Below are 20,932 nucleotides of genomic sequence, written 5' to 3'. Positions count from 1 at the left end.
ACTGTGCACTGAGCCAATGCATATTGTGGCTTTAGATTTCTGTTCATGGCTGTCAGATCTTCTCTAGATGCTTTTCTGATCATCACGGTTGTATAGAGTGGTTATATGAGTTGCTGTAGTTTCTATCCGTGTACAGCAGTCTGGCTATTCAAATCTGAACTTGCTTTTCACACGTTGTGGCACTTGGCAGACGCCCTTGTCCAGAGCAACTTACATTTTATTTAACTGAGCAGTTGAGGGCCTAGCTCTGGGGCCCAGAAGTGGCAGTTTGGCAGATCTGGGATTTCAGCTTACAACATTCTGAGCAGTAGTCCAACACCGTAACCACTAAGCTACCATATCCCAACATTTCACACTATTCTGTAAAAGCTCTACAGACTGTTGCAAAATTTCTGAAATACTCAAACCATCTGGCACCAACAACCATGCCCTAGTCAAACTTTTTCCTTATTGTGATGTTTGATGTGAACAGCTCTTGTATCTATAAGCTGTTCAATGCTTTGTGATTGGCTGAGTGTTTGTCATAAAGTGTCTGGTGAGTATATGAGGCAAATATCGGCACTGTATGATATTTCATACGCTTCTTTTATCCCACACTTTGAAGTATAACAACCAGGAACTGAGTTTGCAAATAGAAAATAGCTCTGTACAAGCAATTCTAACATAACGTGAGACAAAATGGTGGAATAAACAAATCATTCTCATAATCTTGTAAGCAGCGTAGTGTGACACACTTGAACCTGACTTTGTATAGCCATTCAGCCTTCAGCCTGTACTACGGGCAGCCTTGCACAATTGTTCCAGGGCAAGCTGATGTGAAAGAAAGCCCAGGTCTGCTGTATCCAGTCCCAGAAGCTTCTCTGAGTTCAGGGCTTTGTGTATTTTTCAGAGCCAGTCCCAAAGGGGCCAGCAACACCTGAAAAGGATCACAGCGGTTTGCCTCACTGCCTCCCAATCTGTCAGTTAGGCAGGCCATGGAGGAAAAAGAAATAAAAGAAAACGTCTCATTAGTATTCAAGGACCCACGTTTTTTTTTTTTTTCTCTTTCACACCTCAAGTGCTTTAAGAAGGCTTAGTGAGAGGGTAGGCACAGCCGAGAGCTGGTTATTGAATACGCTTTTTTCTTTTCTTTCTATTTTTTAGTAAGGCTTCCAAGAGGATCAGTCTAGGCTTCCAAACGGTGAGAAATTAAAGTGGCTTTCTTCTCAGAGCTCTTTGTTGCTGCTGAAATGTCTTTTCATTCAGGTTTTTTTTTTTTTTTTTTTGCCATTTGTTAGAATGTGTCTTGGAAAATGAAGGTGCATTTTTGTTCATAAAAAGACAGATCACACTGCAGGTCTCCTGAATCCTGGTTTTTCGATTCGACGTAGTGTTTTATTTATTTGTTTATTTATTTTCTTCCTCTCCACTGGAATGAGTGAACTTCGTATACAGGGTCGCTACAATGAACAGGCTCGGCTTTTGTGTCTGAGGTTCCTTTGAGAGAGAGGTGGACAATACTAAACTTCCGTATTTAGCTGGCCTGGAATGTTTTGGCAGCTTGAGAGAAAAGCCAGTCTTTGTAAGCCTGGAAACTTCCGTCAGTACAGATTTTTTTTTTTTTTGCAGTGTACTTACAAGCTGTTAATGTATTTCAAGAGTCGCAGGTCTCCCATAGACATCAATGACATTCTTTAAATATATAACAAACACTTATTACTAGGAAATTTCACTAGTATATTCTATTACACGGGTGTTTTGTACTATTACCTACAAAAATAAATTATAAAAATGCATGAGTAACTAGAAAAGCATTGCAATTCATATGCAGGCAGTCAGCGGGGTAGTAATTGGCACCTTTGGTGAAAATGGGTGAAAGACGTTGTGAAAATAAGGATAATTAGATTCATCACAATGAAAATGAGCGAAATCAAACCTTTAATTGAAGTAAAGTGTCAGTGTTATTGTCACCTCTGTATTACTTTATGAATAAAAAAATTCCCTTTGCCACGTAACAGCACTCAGTCTTCTCCCATAATGCTTGAATAGATTGGAAAATACAGAGCAAGGAATCTGAGAAACTCTTCAATACAAAATCTTTCCAGATCCTCACTCATCTTCAGCTTTTCCCACAGGTTTTTACAGGGGTTTAGGTCAGGGGACTGGAATGCCCATGTCAAAAGCTTGATTGTGTGGTCATTGAACCCTGTTTTGTGCGGATTTGGATGTATCTTTTGGATCACTGTCCTGCTGAAAGCTCCAACCACAGCCCTGTTATTATTGCGTCTTGGCAGAGGAAGCTAGATTTTTGAGTTTAAAACCTCCTGGTGCTTCATGGAGTTCACGACACATGGTTCCCAGGGCCTTTGGAGTAAAAACAGCTTCATAACATCACAGATTCTACATAATATAATAATCTAATCAGAGCTCCAGTAGGTGCCGTTGTTTATGGTAGATTTGTAGATTTGTGTACTTTGTTTAACACAAAATGCACCATTCTTTGTAAATGTGGAGAAAGTGGCAGCTTAGTTGTTAAGGTGTTGGACTACTGATTGGAAGGTTGTGGGGTCGAATCCTATGTCCAACAAAGCTGCCACTGCTGGGCAGTTGCTCTTGGTAAGGGTGTCTGCCTAATGCCAAAAACCTCACTCGTGTTCCTTGTAGGAGTTTTTGCCTCGTAACCATCTTCCTGAAAGGTGAAATACCCTTGCATCCTCTTCCAGACAGGTTCCTCACAGCTCTGATCGTTTTAGACCTCTTAATTGTTACCCTAGCGGCGGACATTAATTGTTTCTACACAATTTGTGAATGTTAACTTTTTTCTTTTGTGTATTCTGTAATCTGCCCCATGTTGATGAAAGCCTAAAGGAATTCAACCTCTGTGTCCTAGTAATAGCCACTGACAGTTTCTAAGGGCTCAGGTGAGAATAGAGTAAAATAGAATTGGAACATATTTCAGCTACGTATCAGGATTGCCGATAAGTATGCTAGAAAAATATTGTTAAAATAAATAAAATATAAAATAAAAGAAAGGTTTGTTAAATAAATATTGTTTAGATCATTTTTAACACTGTAAATAAAGCTCACTTGAATTTATTTCATTCGAATGCGTTACATGTGACCGAATTGAGTAAATTCAACAAGCTTTTTTTTTTTTAACAATTTTCTGATATGAATTCATGTTGTGTTAATGTGACTCAAATCATGCTGGATGCACAAAAAATAATTGTTAATTTAACTCAATTCAACCAAACTGATGTCTGTACCACTTATCCGATCTATCCTCGGGTCACCGGGAGCCTGTGCCTATCTCAGGCGTCATCGGGCATCAAGGCAGGACACACCCTGGATGGAGTGCCAACCCATTACTGGGCATACACACACACACTCATTGACTCACACAATCACACACTACGGGCAATTTAGAGACTCCAATCAAGAAGCCTAGACTCCAAGCCTAGAAGCATGTCTTTGGACTGTGGGAGGAAACCGGAGCACCCAGAAGAAACCCACCAAGCACAGGGACAACATGAACGGGAACCCAGGAGGCTGGAGGAGTGAGGCAAACGTGCTAACCACTAACCCACTGTGCCGCCTGGAAACTTATGTACACGTATGAATTATAGAAATTCAATGAGTTTAATTTAAGTGTGTACATCGGTTCCGTGTGATTGAACTGAGTCACATTAACACAAATATTTATAAATAATATAAAAAAAACCCTGAATAAAATTACTGAGCTGAGAATCAAAGCCACAATGCTGGCATTTTGCATCAGACACATTGCCACTGTGTTATTCTACCATGTATGTTTTTATTTGCCCATATTTAACACTATAGATATATTTCCCATCAGTCTCAAGATCCTCATAAGATTTCTCAGTGTAATTGGTTTACTTTAATACTACGTGATCTGATCACACACATTTTACATCATTCAATCTACTAATTAGTAACTTGTTCAAGTTTAGCAGATGCAATGAAATCACTTTATTTTTAAGTAAATCTTTTTTCAGTGTAGAATAAATTTACTTCAGTTAGATTGTTAGATTATATTTGCAGCATTAATATTAAGATTAATCTAATTAACCACAAATACCTTTTTTTTCCATACCCATCCTTATCAAGGGTGCCAATAATTTTGAAGCCTACTGTATAACCTTCTCGGACAACACGGTGCTGCGAAATATTTATTCACACCAGTGTGGTTTCAGTGAGCCACATTGAACATAGATCTGTATTGACTTGAGCCTGAGTGCAGTACAGACTAGGTGTAATGTAGAGAGATTTTTTTGTAATGTATAATTATATGATGATTTTATTTAGAGCGTGCAAAAGAAACAATAAATAAACAGCCCACAATTTGTTCACAGCAGGCCGACTGAACGCATGGGATAATTTCCCACCGGCGCCGTTAAGAGCTGTGTTATGAGTGGGGAGGGCTGCTGATCTAGCCTTACAGTGCGGTTTGGGAGGGGAGACTGGCTTCCACTTGCACCACAGCTTGTTGATCGCTTCTGAGACAGACTGTCTGGCTTTCGCTGTGGCTGACCCATTTTTACGAGCGGAAACACTCAATATCCCATTCATCCACCCTGCCCAGAAAAAGAGAGCGAGATAGAGGTGGAATGGCGTCAGCAGAGTGATTTATCGTTAATCTATAAAGATCCAGGCTGACCTTTCAACACACAGTGCGAACACTTGCATGCTCACTGTATACAGACACTAGTGCTTTTTTTTCCACACAGAAAAAATACTGTACTATAAACGACAGCGTTTTAATAGAAAATCTGGATTCGCTTTGTGTGATGCTGATCAGATTCCAGTCAGAGAGCAGTGCTGAAGGATTTCGGCCGAGACAGAGCTGAAGGACAGAGGAATCTCGAATTGCTTTGAAAGGAGGTTTAGTTCATAAAGGTGCAGATGAAACATCCAGTTCTGGCTGTAAGGAGCATAAAAAGCAGAAATTAAACAGCATTAAATTAAACAAAGTCAATATTTGGCATGGCACCACTTTTTAAAATGTATCAGTGCTCATCATTTTATGAGAATACTAGGTTTTTCTAAGCATCTTCAGGTCAATTTAGTTTTATTTGTATTGCACTTTTAACAGTGGATATTATCACAAAGCAGTTTAACGAAAATCTATTCATTTTAAATGTATAAATTTATCAATTTATGCCTAATAAGCAAGCCTGAGGTGAGAGTGGTGAGGAAAAACTCCCTGATAGGATGTGAGTTAGAAAACCGGACTCCGAAGGGAAGCCATCCTCATCTTTGATGACACCGGAGAATGTGATCATAAATAATTTCCCTTCTATAACTGTGTACTATATGGTCATATTGAGCAATTGTGTAACCAGGAAGCATGTTTTTCTGGTGTCTTGCTTCTACTTTTTTTTTTTCAGGTAATACCTAATAACCAAAGGAAACATTCTTGTTCAAAAAGTGGTTTATTATGTAATATATTACATGATGATGCCCCGCAATGGGTTGGCACTCCGTCTAGGGTGTATCCTGCCTTGATGCCCGATGACGCTTGAAATGCTTTTTTAGATTGTCCGTGTCATAAAAATAGAATAAAAATAGACCAAGAATTACAATTAAAAAGAATTTAACAGTACAGCTAGAAAAGGGAAAATTATCTAAATACAGTATGACGATTGTGAATAAAGTGCAATTTTAGTGACCGAATTACTATTTAATAAAATAGCGTGTCTAAGATTTTTTGCACCATACAGTATACAACCCCCTTCAAAAGTATTGGAACATCAACGCTAATCCTTTTGTTTTTCTTTTTTAAGACATTTGGATTTGAGATTATAAGATAGGTCAGATTTAGTTCTTTGATATTTACATCTAGATGTTAAAACAACTTGGCACCATTTGTTGGAACCCACCCATTTTTCATATGACTGTCAGGTCTTACCTGTAATCTGGGTGTGTCCTGTTAGATTGGTCATTTAAAACAATTAATAGCTCTGAATGTCTACTGCATTTGTTGTTCAAAAGGATAAACCAACATGAAGACCAGAGAACCGTCGATGGGAGGAAAGCAAGTCACTCAAGTCAAGTGTGGAGAAAGATCCAAGATCCAAAGATCTGTTCAAAATCCAAAACATTCAAGCTCATGGGTAAAGCATGGTGGTGGTAGTTTCATAGCTAATGCTTGCAACTGATGATACTATTAGCAGAATGAATTCAGAAGTCTATAGAAACATTCTGTCTGCCAATTTGTACAGAAATACATCCAGTCTATTTGGTTAGAACTTCATCAGGCAGCAAGACAATGCTTCAAAACACACCATCAGCTCACCAAAGCATTTCAGACCGTGAGGGAGAGTGGAAGGTTTTAGACTGACCAAGTCAATCACCACACCTTAACCCAAGTGAACAGCATTTCACCTCCTTAAGAGAAGACTGAAGGGAGAAACCCCTTAACAAACACCAACCGAAAGAAGCTGTGGTATAAGCCAGGAAAAGCAACATAGAAGAAGAATGTAACAGTTTGCTGATGTCAGTGGTGAGGTTACCTTCTTGATGCAGTTATTGCAAGCAAGGTATACTCATGCAAATCTTGCTCACCTAAAAATTGGGTGGTCTGCCACCAAAGGTGCCATGTTCTAATTTATTTAACACATCTGTTTAATATTGAAGCTGAAATATTGTCTCATATTCATTGTTTCATCTCAAATCCACATGTCTTTGTATACCAAAAAATGGCCCGTGGTGTTCCAATATTTGTGAAAGGGACTTTATGTTGGAAAGCAGCAACACACAGTGTACGTAACCAGTTAGTCAGTCTCATAACTATTACAAATGGAGGCTGCATTAATAGTCAACTGTGTTAAATAATTGTCAGAGTCTGTCCCATTTCCTCTGCTAACTTGTTCAGTGTAGGCACATTTTTATTTAGCTTCAGATATGTAATGAGTGATGTGTTCCTGTCTGGGTATTAACAGGTTAGATAATAATTACACTGTACAGCCAAACGTTTGTGGACATCAGACCAGCATACCTACTTGTGCTTGTTGAACATCATGTCAAGATTTAGCTCCCCATAGTTGCTGTAAGAGCCTCCGCTCTTCTGGGAAGGTTTTCCACTAGATCTTGGAGATTTGTGTTCATTCAGCCACTAGAGCATTAGTGAGATCAGGCACTGATGTTGGGTGAGGAGGCCTGGGGTGAAGTCAGCGTTCCAGTTCAACCCAAATGTGGCTTGAGATCAGGGCTCTGTGTAGGACACCTGATTTCTTCTACTCCGACATCGGCAAACCTTGTCTCTGTGGACCTTGCTTTGTCCATAAATATGTGCTTGTCATGCTAGTGAAACTATAGTGAAACTATAATACTATAGCAAACAGGAACATAATTATCCATACAATAATGGCTGGAGTTTGTGGAAGGACCACATATGACTGGGATAATCAGGTGTCCACAAACATTTGGCCATATAGTTTTTATTGGTGGGTTCATTACTGCATCTGTTGTGACGTTCCCCGGTTTGATTCAAATGATTATTATATTATTATGATTATTAATTTAGTGTAGTTAGTCTGATTAATACCTTCTACTTAAGGGCGCTTGCCTATTTTCCTTGATCTCTGGAGCATATTTTTACATCCAGTCTATTGGGAATCCTCAAACATGCTTCCATCAGCATTTCTTTAATCGGAACAGATGCCATTGCCAAAAGTTATTTAAGAAGTGAGTAAATCCTTTAACACGGAGGACAAAGTGTCTTGTTAATGAGTGAATATAAGTAGGTTTATGACATGATTAAAAAATGTTCTTGCCTGTATTCCAACATTGCATTGTAACTGAAAATAGCAACTTGGTTATTTTGGGAACATTCACCTTTACACAATGTGATGTCCCACTTAAACTGGTGCAGCATACAGTCAAGTCACACAAGCAGCTCAAATTCTCCTGATTTTGTGTTTTGCTTCCAGAGAATAGCTTTCTCATCATCTCAGTCTTTATTTAAACTTTAGTACTGATGCTAAATCTGATATTATTCTAAAATCCGATATTAGTGGGGGTTGTTATGGTTATAGTGTGTGTCGTATTTAACTTTTTTTTTTTTGCACAAAAGCACCATAGAGTTAACATGTTTTCTGTAAATGGGAAAAAAAAATCACCTACTGTGAAAGAGGCCTAATGCATCCATTAACTCTGCAGTGATGTAATACACTGGAAAACGCCCAAGTTGCACTGTGCTGTCCATTCACCACCTAATGGTTCAAAATCCAATTTAGGAACTTTTAACTATCTGACCTAATATAGCATTTCACCTGCGCTGTACTGTATAATGCTTCATTACCTCCATTTTGCCACAGATGGGGCTTACAGCACCAGAGAAATGCTGGGCTTGACCCACTGAGAAGCAGAAGTGTGGCCAGATGTGGGTTTAGGTGAAAATTCTGAGGAATTTCTCACTATTCTCTAGAAGTGAAGTGTCTCAGATTATTAAGGAAATATCAACCAGACCCCAAGATGTATTACTTTAAGAAATTTCAGTGTAATGTAAAAGTGCCATCTGTTTTAGTGGACCCAATCAACCAAGGTCCACTAAAAGGCCCAACTGATGCGATAACTAGACTCCAATTAAGTGAAAATCTTAGACAGTGCTGTGCCACTATGATAAGTACATCATTTTTGGAATCATCTCTTGAATTAGCTGATTGGACTCATTAAGTATATCCATCCATCCATTTTCTGTAGTGCTTATCCTACACAGAGTTGCAGGGAGATCCTAGATGGACTCAGGGCTTAAGGTGGGGAACAACATGGATGGGGTGCCAACCCCACACAATCACACACACACACACACACACACACCAGGGGTGACCAGGGGTGTCAAATCTTATCCACAAAAGGTCGGTGTGGGAGCAGGTTTTCATTTCACCTGAGCAGAAGCTACACCTGAATCTACTGAAAGCCAAGATCAGTTGATTAAACAGGTGTAATCAGGTGTAGCTTCTGCTTGATTGGAATGAAAATCTGCACCACACCGGCATAACATTATGAGCAGTTACAGATGAAGTGAATGTGACTGATAATCTCCTCATCATGGCACTGTTAGTGGGTGGGATATATTAGGCAGCAAGTGAACATTTTGTCCTCAAAGTTGATGTGTTAGAAGCAGGAAAAATGGGCAAGCGTAAGGATTTGAGCGAGTTTGACAAGGGCCAAATTGTGATGGCTAGACTACTGGATCAGAGCATCTCCAAAACTGCACTTCTTGTGGGGTGTTCCCGGTCTGCAGTGGTCAGTATCTATCAAACGTGATCCAAGGAAGGAACAGTGGTGAACAGGTGACAGGATCATGGCTGGCCAAAAATCATTGATGCACGTGGGGAGTGAAGGCTGACCCGTGTGATCCGATCCAACAGACGAGCTACTGTTGCTCAGATTGCTGAAGAAGTTAATGAATGTTCTGATAGAAAGGTGTCAGAATACACAGTGCATGATGGGTCAGGGCTATTTGGCAGCAAAAGGACAACCAACACAATATTAGGCAAGTGGTCATAATGTTATGCTTGATTGGTGTATATACTGTATGTTGTTAAAAGTAAAATGAATAATAATAATAATAATAATAATATTAATAAATAATAATAATAATAAACTTATGAACAAAGTCCAAGATTAATATATATATATATGGACCAGGGTTGAGAACATGTGGTCTACATCTCATTATATCCAACAGGAATAAAAACATCGATGCTCATGTATTATGCTACCTTCTGTGGTTATCATCTTATTACCATTATAGGATAGTGGCAGCCTGCTGCTTAAATTTAGCCCTTAGGGCATTTCTTACTGAAAAGGTCTAAAAAAAATCATGGAATTAGACTAGCTCATGTACAGACCTCTGCAGGATGGCTGGAGCACTGCAGCTGGGGTTGTAAATCCCCACCCCCTCGTCCTTCCAGTCAATGGGTGAGAGAGAGACGGAGGGGCACCGGCAGGGGTACTGAGACTCACGACGCATTTCATGCACATTCAGTTCTGCTCTCTAGATTGTGTGGTTGTGTATCAGCTGATTTATTTGTAATATCAGAGAGCTAGGTCTTTTAAGAATATATAGTATTTTATTTGCAAGAAAAATTTCACCTAGAAGGAATTTGAAAATGGCAGATGCTCCATGAACACAGCTAAATGTGAGCAAAGCCGTGAATTAGACAGATGCCAGGAAAAACTGCTAAAAATAAAATATAGTATGTTAGATAAGCAAAGAGTAATAATAAATGAATGTACATATAGTGAATGAATATAGTGTATGCAAACCGCAAAGATGAGTCGCATGTAGATAATAAACCTGAACAAATACGGGTTATTACCATACAGTCTATCTATCTATCTATCTATCTATCTATCTATCTATCTATCTATCTATCTATCTATCTATCTATCTATCTATCTATCTAACTCTCTGTCTGTCTATCTATCTATCTGCCTGTCTGTCTATATGAATAATACACTATACACAATACCCAATATACACAATACACAATATTTATATGAATATTCAGTGCAGTAGTTTAACACATGAATGATACCATGCTTACTTTAATATAGTCTTATTAAAAAAAGGAAAGACGCGATGCTTATGAAAATATAAGCCTCAGTATAAGAAATTTGGGGATAAAAAGGAGATAAACTAAGAATTTATACTATTCTATACTCCCGATATATGTACTACGTACACATGAATTACACTTTAAAGATGATAAAATGTTTGCTGTTGTCTTCCATTCATATATCTCTATCACAGTAAGCAAATAGATAAAATCCTTGATTATATATCTGCATTATAGCAGAGGATTCAGTGCTGTGTTCCTTGTAAGTCGTTTCTTTTTCAAAAGATGGAGCTGTTGAGTCAAATCTCTCCCTCTTGCAGATAAATTCGTTCATTTCTCCCAGCAAGACTTTCCAATCTGAGTTTCTTTCACCCTGGATTTTGCGTGTGTATTATATAAATGTGTGCTGTGCTTATATATTTCTGTTTAGTAGAATAATTAGGATTTATTATGAGTCTCATCTTTAAGCATTAGTATAGAGTTATGTTAGATGTAACAAAGATATATATATATATAATAAAAAATCATTTTACGACTCATTTTTTCAACCAACTCCAAAATAAATCCATTTTTTCCCCGTCATGATTCAAGTCAGCTAAATCAGGAGACATATCGTGTACCAAAAACATATAGAAATGAAAGATTCTGTCTGTTTAATGAATTTACATACAGTTGTTTCAAAATGCTTAAAAGTGTCATTAAAATGTTTTTTCATTAATATTTGGTTTTAGACAAATTCTTTTAGCAATGTTTTGGTAGTTTGGTAGTAATTTGAACTTTAATTTTCTATGAATGAATATGAATGAAAAAATAACACACATCCCTTCTTTTTCGCTTGTTTGCTTTGCCTGTGTGAAGTTTATTGATGCAGTAGTTACTGTGTATAGCTATCCAGTTAGCTACTTGCTAATATTACAACTCCATTCAACACATGAACTTTGTCTCACTAGACTGACAAAAATGTGTTCCTATAACTAAACGTGGGCTTTAAAAAAATAATGGATTCATTATTCAAAAGAATCACAATAGATGTGAGTTAAATTAACTAGGCAGCTGTACTGCTATCACCATGTTTTGCTAGCTAGCAAGAACGTCAACAATGCCGGTGTGCCTGCAGCAGTCATATCAGCACTTAGATACTCTAGCAGTTTTGTGTTACTGATGGACTGAGACCTAAATAACATCTGTTCAGTGGTATTGCTTTGCGATTAACAGATGGAATAGAGAAAAACTGACAAATTGAGTACAGCAACATATGGGCTAGTCAGTAACTGTAAATGAACACTATATGATCATATGACTAGGTACTTCACTGTTCTGAAGCATAACAGGGTGAATAGTTATTGAAGGTTAAGGGACTGCGGAGTGTTTGTAGTGGGAGATGGTGTTAGAGTAGCAGAATATAGGTCTAAAAGTTAAAGGTGGTGAAATAGCAACAGTAGTAATATTACTCAGTGTGTGAAACGCTGACTTACATCATTACTCATGACTGATGTCATTACAAAGCACGTTACTTAACACCAGTGAGGCTTCTCGTCACCAGTCAAAATGCTAACCGCACTCAAACATTCAGATGCACTCATGAATAATTCACTGTGGTTGAAGACGTGTGAAGGGTGCAATAAGATTGTTAAAACGTCGACACATTCTAGTTAATGGGCAACTGGGCAATGAAGAATGCGTCTGGAGCTGAGCACTGGCTGTGCACTGGCTGTTCCTCTGTGTTCATACTTCTCTTCTCTTCATTCTTCTGTTCCACATGGATATTAGTGCCGGAGTGGGGAAACGGATACACCGTGTTTTAGCCAAGTAAAGCTTTCAACACAGAAGTGTTAAATAGTAACAACTCCTGCTAGTCACATTCCACCTTCAGATCACATCCATCCTCTGAAAATCCCACCTCCGGTTCCTTTGACTGAGAGCTTCTCAAAACCAGACGCATCATTTAGATGTAATAATACGGATAAAATAAAATAAAATAAGTAGATGAATAAAATAAAATAGGAGTTGGTAACTCTCATTAACGTGCTTGAATAAAAATAAGTATTTTATCTAATAAATCTCAAAGGTAAAGAGGCCACTAGCTGCAAATCGGTTGAGAAGACCTGTCTTAGTATTAGCAACTCATTAGGTGTAGTAAAAGGGTAAAAAATAATCATTTTATTGGCAATATCAAATTATTAGCGTATTTCTGATTATTTTGCCAAATGACTGAACACACAGCACTGGTTAATGTCTTTAGCTCTGACTAGTTTCGGCTGTAATTCAAATCATATGGACATTTTGTAATAGTTTATTGTTTCTATAGTAACAGCTCATTCAGAGGGACTAGTATGGCGGCCGGTCCACAACATCTCCAGCTACAAGTTGGGGAAAAAAGCATATATCCACATCTATTTTTGTCTTTTGTGAACAGCAATCAAGCAAACCTTACACTAATATCAGAGATGTATGATTGTATGATTGTACCTCCTCGCTAGAGCAAACTCTACAATGTTAGTAGATTTAACAAGCTGATATAGCTATGTATTATTCGAGCATCGTAATTCGTTTAAAATTGCTGTTGATGCTGTGAGCAGCCATGTTGTATGTAACTCAGAGTTGAGGAAACTTTCCTGACGAGTAGAAAGTGTCATTCATTCATACATTTCTGGCCAATTTCTGTGGTATAAGAGCAATAAAATGCACCAGGTTGTGCTGCTGTAAGAAAATAAACCATTGCTGAGTGATAACGCACGTCTGCATTGTGGATTATTCCTTATAGCTGCTTATAGTACCATCACTAAATGAGGAATACCAAGGAGTCAGGGGCCCAACTTAAAAAAATAAAATAAAAGTTAAAAAAGAGGTAGAGGTGTAGGTCTGAGGTCTGTATATAAGGATTAATTTAATATGTCAGATCTTATAAACAACAACTGTTTCCAGTTCAGGTCTTCCCCATGAATAGTGTTCATTTAAATGAGCAGCATGTGAATGAGTCAAATATTGAACTGAATGAACGAAATGGCTCTGTGTGTGTGTGTGTGTGTGTGTGTGTGTGTGTGTGTGTGTGTGTGTGTGGAGGGAGAAGCTGACTAGCAGTAAAGGACACCACAGCAGTGTTCCCTTATCATAGTTGTTGGAATGCAACAGCTGCAGGAGTCTGAGATAGCATGTGTATGTGAGAGAGGTAGTGTGTGTGTGTGTGTGTGTTTGTGTGTGTGCGTGTGTGTGTGTTGGGAGAGGTGGGGGGTTGTATTAGGGGTATTTGGGGCAGGCATGGAAGACCAGCGGGAACCCCCCTAGAAGACCCCCAACTCTCAACCCCCTACGTTCCCTATGAGCCGGGCTTCTGAAAGACAACTCAACCAAACACGAGTGTGTGCGCGTGTGTGTGTGTCAGTGTGTGTCAGTGTGTGTCTGTATATGAGAGAGCGCATGTTCCAACTTAACAGAGGAGGAGAGCCCGAGAGGAGCAGGAGTTAAGGAGAGGAGGGCACAAAGCGAAGGAAGTGAGGAGCAGGGGAGGAGGAGGAGGAGAAGGAGGAGTAGGAGGAGGAGGAGGGAGGGGGGCGAGGAGGTGAACGGAGGGTGAAGAGGAAGAGAGCTGAGGGAGAGAGGGAAAGACAAAAGAAATAGGAGGAGAGACGGAGGAGAGGCAGAGCGAGGGAGCAGAGAGTGGAGCTGTAGGGAAATGGCTTCGGAGGAGACGGCTGGAGGGGCACGCAAAGCCACCAAGAGCAAACTGTTCGAGTTCCTCGTCCATGGAGTGGTGAGTACGCTGTGTGTGTGTGTGTGTGTGTATGTGTGTGTGTGTGAGAATGCAGCGACAGCCGTTTATGTGTGTGTAATAGCTGGGATAGCCATTCATGTGAAGGTTATTTCCAGTCCTCAGGCTCCCAGTTACACGCCGCTCTTTCTTTTTAAAGCACAGAGAAAGGGAAGTCAAGGGAAATGAACGAGGCAAGCATGCATTTGTGTACAGAAATGTAAGCTGGAGCCGTGAAGAAAAAAGGGGGGAAGGCAAGAGCTAGGCTTTAGTCAATAAAGGACGGATGCAGAGGCTGAAATGATGAGTGTTTCCATTCAGAACAACGCTTTCCTTCAGCCTACATGGGGGCTTGACCTTATTTTAACTCCTCTGACCACATGAATAGCTGCATGAATAACATTTAAGGATCTGCCATACGGATTCTGACATATCGTGCAAAGAAACTGACACGTTTCCAGATTTTCTCTTTACGCCTTCACATGGAACTTAATCACTTTCTCAAATGGCATGTCAGAATGAAATCTAAGATCTTATTTCAGAGTCACTCTGTGTGCCTTTTGTTCACATACATACATCTTCACTGTGCAATGGTTTATTTATGATAGCTAGTGCTTTGTCTAGAGAAGAACATCAGAATGTAGGAACCCAGATAACCCAAGCTCTCTTTCAACTGCTTGTTTGTAGGCATTCCCGATTTGACCTGATGAGCCTGAATGTGAAATTCATAGAGCCGTAACACATGTTCACTTTACTTTACTTTGAATTTTTGCATATTATTCAATAAATAATAGATAAAGTGATAAATAAAGCGATATTTAAAAAAATACACAGCCTTTCATTCAGTTTAGTTTCAGACCCTATCAGCTTTTTTTTTTCCCTCGGGCAGAAACAGGAACAGTTCTCATTTGTCCTTTTTTGGTTGGATTTCAGATGCTTTTAGTGATTACATTTTAGTGTGTGGCGAAGTTCTGCGTGTTGTCTGTTGCCAGCAATGTTGTGGTTTTGCCGTTAAAGGCTTTTGTAGAAGCGCAAATAACTCTTCTAAGCTGCTACGTTGAGTTCCAGTGCTATTTAATCAGCCATTACTTTTTGCAAGCCAGAATACTAATATAGTAATATAGCTCTGGCCCTGAATGTCTAATAAAGCCATTGAGTGTGTAGGCAGCAGGCAGTAAGGAGAAAGGAGAACTAAAAGCTGAGTTTGGGTGATGAATGATGGAAACAATCGCATACGTCTCTGCAGACTAATTAACCTTGACGAGGCTCTCATTCTTCCTGGCCAAATGTTTCCGCTCGTCTCGTCACCTCTCCTCTTCTCGCGCTCGCTATCCACCTTTTTGCACCTCCAACACTCTCACCTTTATCACAGCTCTCTCCTTGTCTTCATCCATTTATTCTGGATCTCACCAGCCCGTTTCCTGAGATCTTTAATCACACCACCGTATTTGAGCCTACACGTATAAGCAGATTTATTTGGACCGCTATTGTTGTTATCTCCACTTTGGATGAAAATGTTTGGAGTTGGAAGAATGCAGAGGTTTAGCCTTGTTTCCAAGGTGAGGAACAGAGTGTGCGTACCAAGGTTCGCAATAGAGATGATTTGAATAGGATTTAGCATGAATAGAAAAGAGCAGCCTGTTTAGTTCCAGTATAAATCTCTTATTGAGGAGTCCAGTAATGATGTGGCTTGTAGATCATTGCTCGTTCAGGTTGTACGTGTTCTTGGCTGATTTGATCTTATACTATTTATCTTAGCAAAATGCCCTCCTGTCACTGCAGCATTGTTTCGATTGCCTAGATGTTGTTGGAAATCTTTTATCTAGTGTATTAGTCATCATAGACAGGGAAAGTTGTTCACTTGCTTTCCCTTTCTCAAAGTAGATACACACAGTGTGTTGGTTAATGACAGACCGGCTTGTACTGTTTAACTCTGTGGATAAATAAAGATGACCTGAGGGTCATTTCACTCTGCTGCTAGCAGGCTTTCCCATTCATTTAGACCTAAAGACTAACACTACAAAAGCACCGTGACCACATGACGGGTGTATACTCTAGCATGGCAAGCATGAAGTGGAGGGAGAGTACATGATTAGAATCAGCTTAGTTAACATTTAGGCATGTTTATCTGTTGCATAAAGATAATACATTTCAATTGTATTTGGGTTTGTGGATGGTCATATCCTTGCCCTGGTACATATAACGTAAGGGGTGTAACACAGGGACACCGACTATATCGATATCTTCAAATATCAAGCTGCGTATCTGTATTCAGACTTAAAACAGACGCTGGTTTAATGGAAATCCCAGAACCCTGAAAACATGAAAAAATGTAGATATGCCAGCACCGTCAGCATGGGCACTGTACTCCAGGTCATAATTGGTCACAAAACGACTGTATTTATTTTTAATCCTGCTCACACAGTTATTTTGTATGTGCGTGTGTTCCTGCTTGCATCATTTTCAAACAAATTTAGTTCTATTTCCCAAAATGTAAACAAACTTGTAATGTAATCCACCTCGTCCCTGACCAGGCAGTTACTAAGGATGGTTACATTAGGGTCAGGGTCACATTATTGTGCTGACCATGTGAAAGTAAACATGACTTTCTTGTTGCACACCTCTAGTCTGGAACAGACCTTTCAGGCACGTAATTCTCCTGCTGCTTCTGTCTGTATTATATCCTTTTCAGAGCAAATGATCTGTTCCAGATAATGCATTCATATCTCCAATATAAAGGCAATCCGAGGTAAACCAGCGAGCTACTATGGATCTGTCAAGGTTTTTTTTTATTATTTTTTTTTATTTTTTATGTGCCATTGCAACATTCAGCTTGAAGCAAACCGAGTTTCAAGTTTTGACATTTGTTCCATTTATTCAGCCTGTTACATTTGCACAGAAAGAAATGTAACCATGAGCGAGGACTTTTTTTTTTCTTTTTTTTTTTTTTACTTGGAAGGTTTGTTTAAATAGCCATCAGCTCTCCGAATAATGACAAAAACAGGAACTTAGGCTAGAGACATGACCAAGCTGGAGGCTGGGAGTTGTTTATTGCCTAGATTCATCTGCAGTAGCTTGTCATTCAGTTGACTGATAGCACAAATGCTGTCAGTCTTTCTGACGTTCAAATCCACACTGGGGCTTTCTGACAAACTAGTCAGAAAATATTTGAAATAGAGCCATTTTACCTCAACGTCTGCCTTCCTGTCTCAACTCGGGTATCAGTGATTTTTGAAATGTCAGTTTATTGCTAGACTGAAGCTTGAATTCGTGCATTATTGAACCGTTTTCAATAATGTAGGTTAATGTAGGAAATTTTGCTCAAGACAAGTGGTGCATATTAAGAGAAGAAGGTACTAAAGAGAAATTCCTCTTTGTTAAAAAAACGTTCCAAATAGAAACTATTCCAAAATGTAAGAAGAACCATCAGCCGTCCAAAGAACCTTTATCTGAGAGAGTTATGTAGTTAACGCTATTTCCAGATTAGCGTACTGGTATTCAGTAGTGGATTGTCTGGAACTGCATTACAGCACAGTTTTCATTAAGAACTGAGGATTAAGGCAGATCACATTTCAGTTCTATGAAGCATAATGATGAGAACTGATACGCACATTTAATCCAACACACACTGTGAAGGTCACTACTGTATTGTACACACATGTTCACTGAAATACGTACTCAGTGGACTTAGAGGCATAAAGCAGAGAAGCATTTTTGGTGCTGATACACACACAATGTGAGCTTGTTAGTCCGTTTTTCCCCAAGACTGAAATTGATGGTTTGTTTGCTGTTGGCTTTGGTTTGGTTTCACACTTTCCACCCTTTCATTCGTTTGTCCGAAATACGACAACGGAAACGAACTGTACCGAGGTGGAAAACAGGGTTAGATTCAAATGGACTAAAAGATCAAACTCTTGCTATAGTAATTAGAGGATTTTTTGACAGAAAGCCCCAAACTGTGATTTTCCCCGTTTAGCTAGCCGGTGGATTATTCCTAGCTTAGTCTGGCCATTGATCTTCTTTGAAATGGATAATAAAAGCAGCACAGCAGTAACCAGAAAGATCAGACACCTGTTCCAAAGCCGTGAGTGACAGCAACAACCAGCTGCCCATCAGACAGCAAGAACTGAGAAAGGAGTAAGCTGAAGCGAAGGACAACATCAGCAGAGCTACAGATTCCCTCGCCATCTGATACAAAATTATATAGAATAATTATTGTTTGTGACATAGTGAACAATCGTGCTGGTACATTGTTAGTCCCTAAGAGATCCTAAAAACATTACTGCACTCTTCCAGCTGCTTTCATGAGAAATGGATATTCATTTAGATGCTTCTCCGGAGGTCAGAACATTCATTTGCGTCTAAAGTTACCGTAGCCAGCTTCAGTTCCTCATGTGTTACTGCATTTTCCTGTCGCCACTAAAAAACAATGTATGTCTCTGGGTCTCATTTTGCAACTCATCCCCAAAGCCTCCCTGCTTCATTTGCTCTTATTTTGCAACAGTGTAGAGTCCAGAAGCTTGCTAGATTCCAGAAAAAAAACACTCACCCACACACTGTACTGTGCACAAAGCAACACATTTTGAAACAGATTGGAAGAGGAAGAGGATCCAGCGTGTCATCAAAGGAAAGGCTCCTGTGAAAAGTGTCACCATGTCACCTTGTTGTCACTCCAGTGTAGACAATTTAACCCACCCTAGTCACTCTTTCACACACACACACATACTGAGATGCTAACATTATGACAGAAAGCACAAACCCAGGCTTTAAGATCAGGCGATTAGGGTGACGTTCTTACATTCAAAGCACATTCCTTCACTCCTAGGGTTCAATGGGAACACTTCCTGCATAGCTAAAGAGAACAGTCCTTTCCCACATTAAGGCCACAAGGTGAAAGCAACAGTCCTTCACCTTGTAGCACCAAAGCAGCGCCTTGAATGGTAAAATAGGTGTTAGTGAGGGTGGAGTTGATTGGAGGAGGTGTCGCTTGCCGTTTTTATGGGCTACTTGTGATTCTGTGGCTATTTACGGTTCATGGGAGGTGATGTATCTTGAAATCAAAGAGATGGCATCCTAAAATGACATTTCAAATGCAGTCCTGTTATTAAGTTCTTATAAATATTATGACTGCACTTTCATCATATACGCTCAGATGTTACGATTGGTTGTTGTCACTCAGCGTTTTCCAGCTGTTTGTTTTTATTCTTCCAGTAAAACCTAGACACAACTAGCTCCATAGAGATATTATTTACACAACATGGGAATTACAAGTGCTAATAGACATCCACAGAGGCAAAAATCAGGCTGCCTCATGCTCAGGGGAGGAACAGTGGACAGGACAGTTAATGACAGGGTTGCCAGGGTCATAGTTTTTATGCCATATTGGGCTTGTATAAAAATACTCCTCATACAAGTAGAGAAGATTTTGTGTTTTGTAGCAAAAAAAATTATCTAATACATTTGTGCAAATTTAAAGCATAAGCAATGCAGGCAGTGTGTCTATGATGCACAGAACAATATTGTTGTATGATATATTGTGGAGATTGAGAGAAGGAAAAGAGGGGATTGGAGTTGACAGTGTTCATACGTCAAAAAACTGCATGCACGATGGTGACCTTGTTTTCCATACAAAGGCTGAAAAAGGAGACTATATGTTGTCGGATATATTAACTCTAATGGTTCTCTATAGCGGAAGTCAAGTTTGCAATCCTCTTGACATTGTTTTTGTTAGATTTCGTTACTAATGTAGTCGTACCCCAGCAAAGTCTATGGTTACAAGCTGCTAATAGGGTGTAACAGGAATCTGTCAATAAAATTCAGGAAGGGAAAAAAATTTGCTTGACCAAATGACTGGGTCAAATCCAATATACGTCTTGTTTTATCCCATAAAAGTATTGGATTTTAACAGTGACTAGCTCTGAAGGAAATCAGTCCTGCTTTGAACATCCTGTCTTTACAAATATGTGGAATTCATTTAGACTAAATTCAGTTGCACAAAGAAAACCTTTTGAGACGTGAACCATTTCATACGTTTTTACTGATCCACACACACACACACCAGCTGTTCCTTGGTGAGTGGCTGACACAGGTGGATTGGTGTTAAGACTCTTTTTACTTTGTTATGTCGCTTGGTTCTTTATTGGTTCAGCTGTGCAGGGTAACAGCACTCGCTTTGTTTTACAGATAGACAGTTGCCTTTTATTGGAATCTGCTACAAGTTCATGGATTATTGTCATTGGGTGGTGGTAGCAGCTGCTGTGAGAGCCATTCCCTCAACACAAGAACATTTAACTAAAAGCATTTTTATAGGAAACTTTGCTAAAGACAGGTTTATATTTTAGTAGGAAGGAAATTGGGAACGCATTAATGCGATACTGGGGCTGAATTTTGAAAATACATTTCTTTCTCTGTTTTGGTTTTTTCATCCACAGAGATAGTTAAGCAGATAAATTTGGAAAAGATGTAGTAGTCTGGACTGAGAAAATGGAGATATTCAAAAAACAATGACGTATTTTTATTTTTAAATGATGCAATCATGTGACCCATTCAACTCCAAACAAACTATTTTATAGTCTCAGGTTATCCATAGCAGCAACTCAACCTCTTCACCTCTTAA

The 20,932-nt window shown here is 39.2% G+C and overlaps 1 protein-coding gene across 5 annotated transcripts in view; it reads left to right on the top strand.

The window, feature by feature from the left end:
* Positions 1–20,932, top strand: part of smarcd3b (SWI/SNF related, matrix associated, actin dependent regulator of chromatin, subfamily d, member 3b) — a 49,061-nt gene that overhangs the window by 5,223 nt on the left and 22,906 nt on the right. For 2 of the 5 annotated variants that reach the window (XM_058394926.1, XM_058394925.1), the window contains exon 1: positions 14,122–14,319. The exons of 1 other annotated variant lie outside the window; for it this stretch is intronic. In XM_058394926.1, the coding sequence (XP_058250909.1) occupies positions 14,242–14,319 (78 nt within the window). In that variant the 5' untranslated portion in view covers positions 14,122–14,241. Of the gene's footprint in view, positions 1–14,121; positions 14,320–20,932 lie in introns of those variants that run through there. 2 more of the 5 variants (XM_058394929.1, XM_058394930.1) reach the window with 2 other exon arrangements.

This window comes from Hemibagrus wyckioides, linkage group LG07, assembly GCF_019097595.1.
Source record: "Hemibagrus wyckioides isolate EC202008001 linkage group LG07, SWU_Hwy_1.0, whole genome shotgun sequence".
In the NCBI taxonomy this organism is placed as follows: domain Eukaryota; kingdom Metazoa; phylum Chordata; class Actinopteri; order Siluriformes; family Bagridae; genus Hemibagrus; species Hemibagrus wyckioides.
This window is presented reverse-complemented; position numbering and strand designations above follow the sequence as displayed.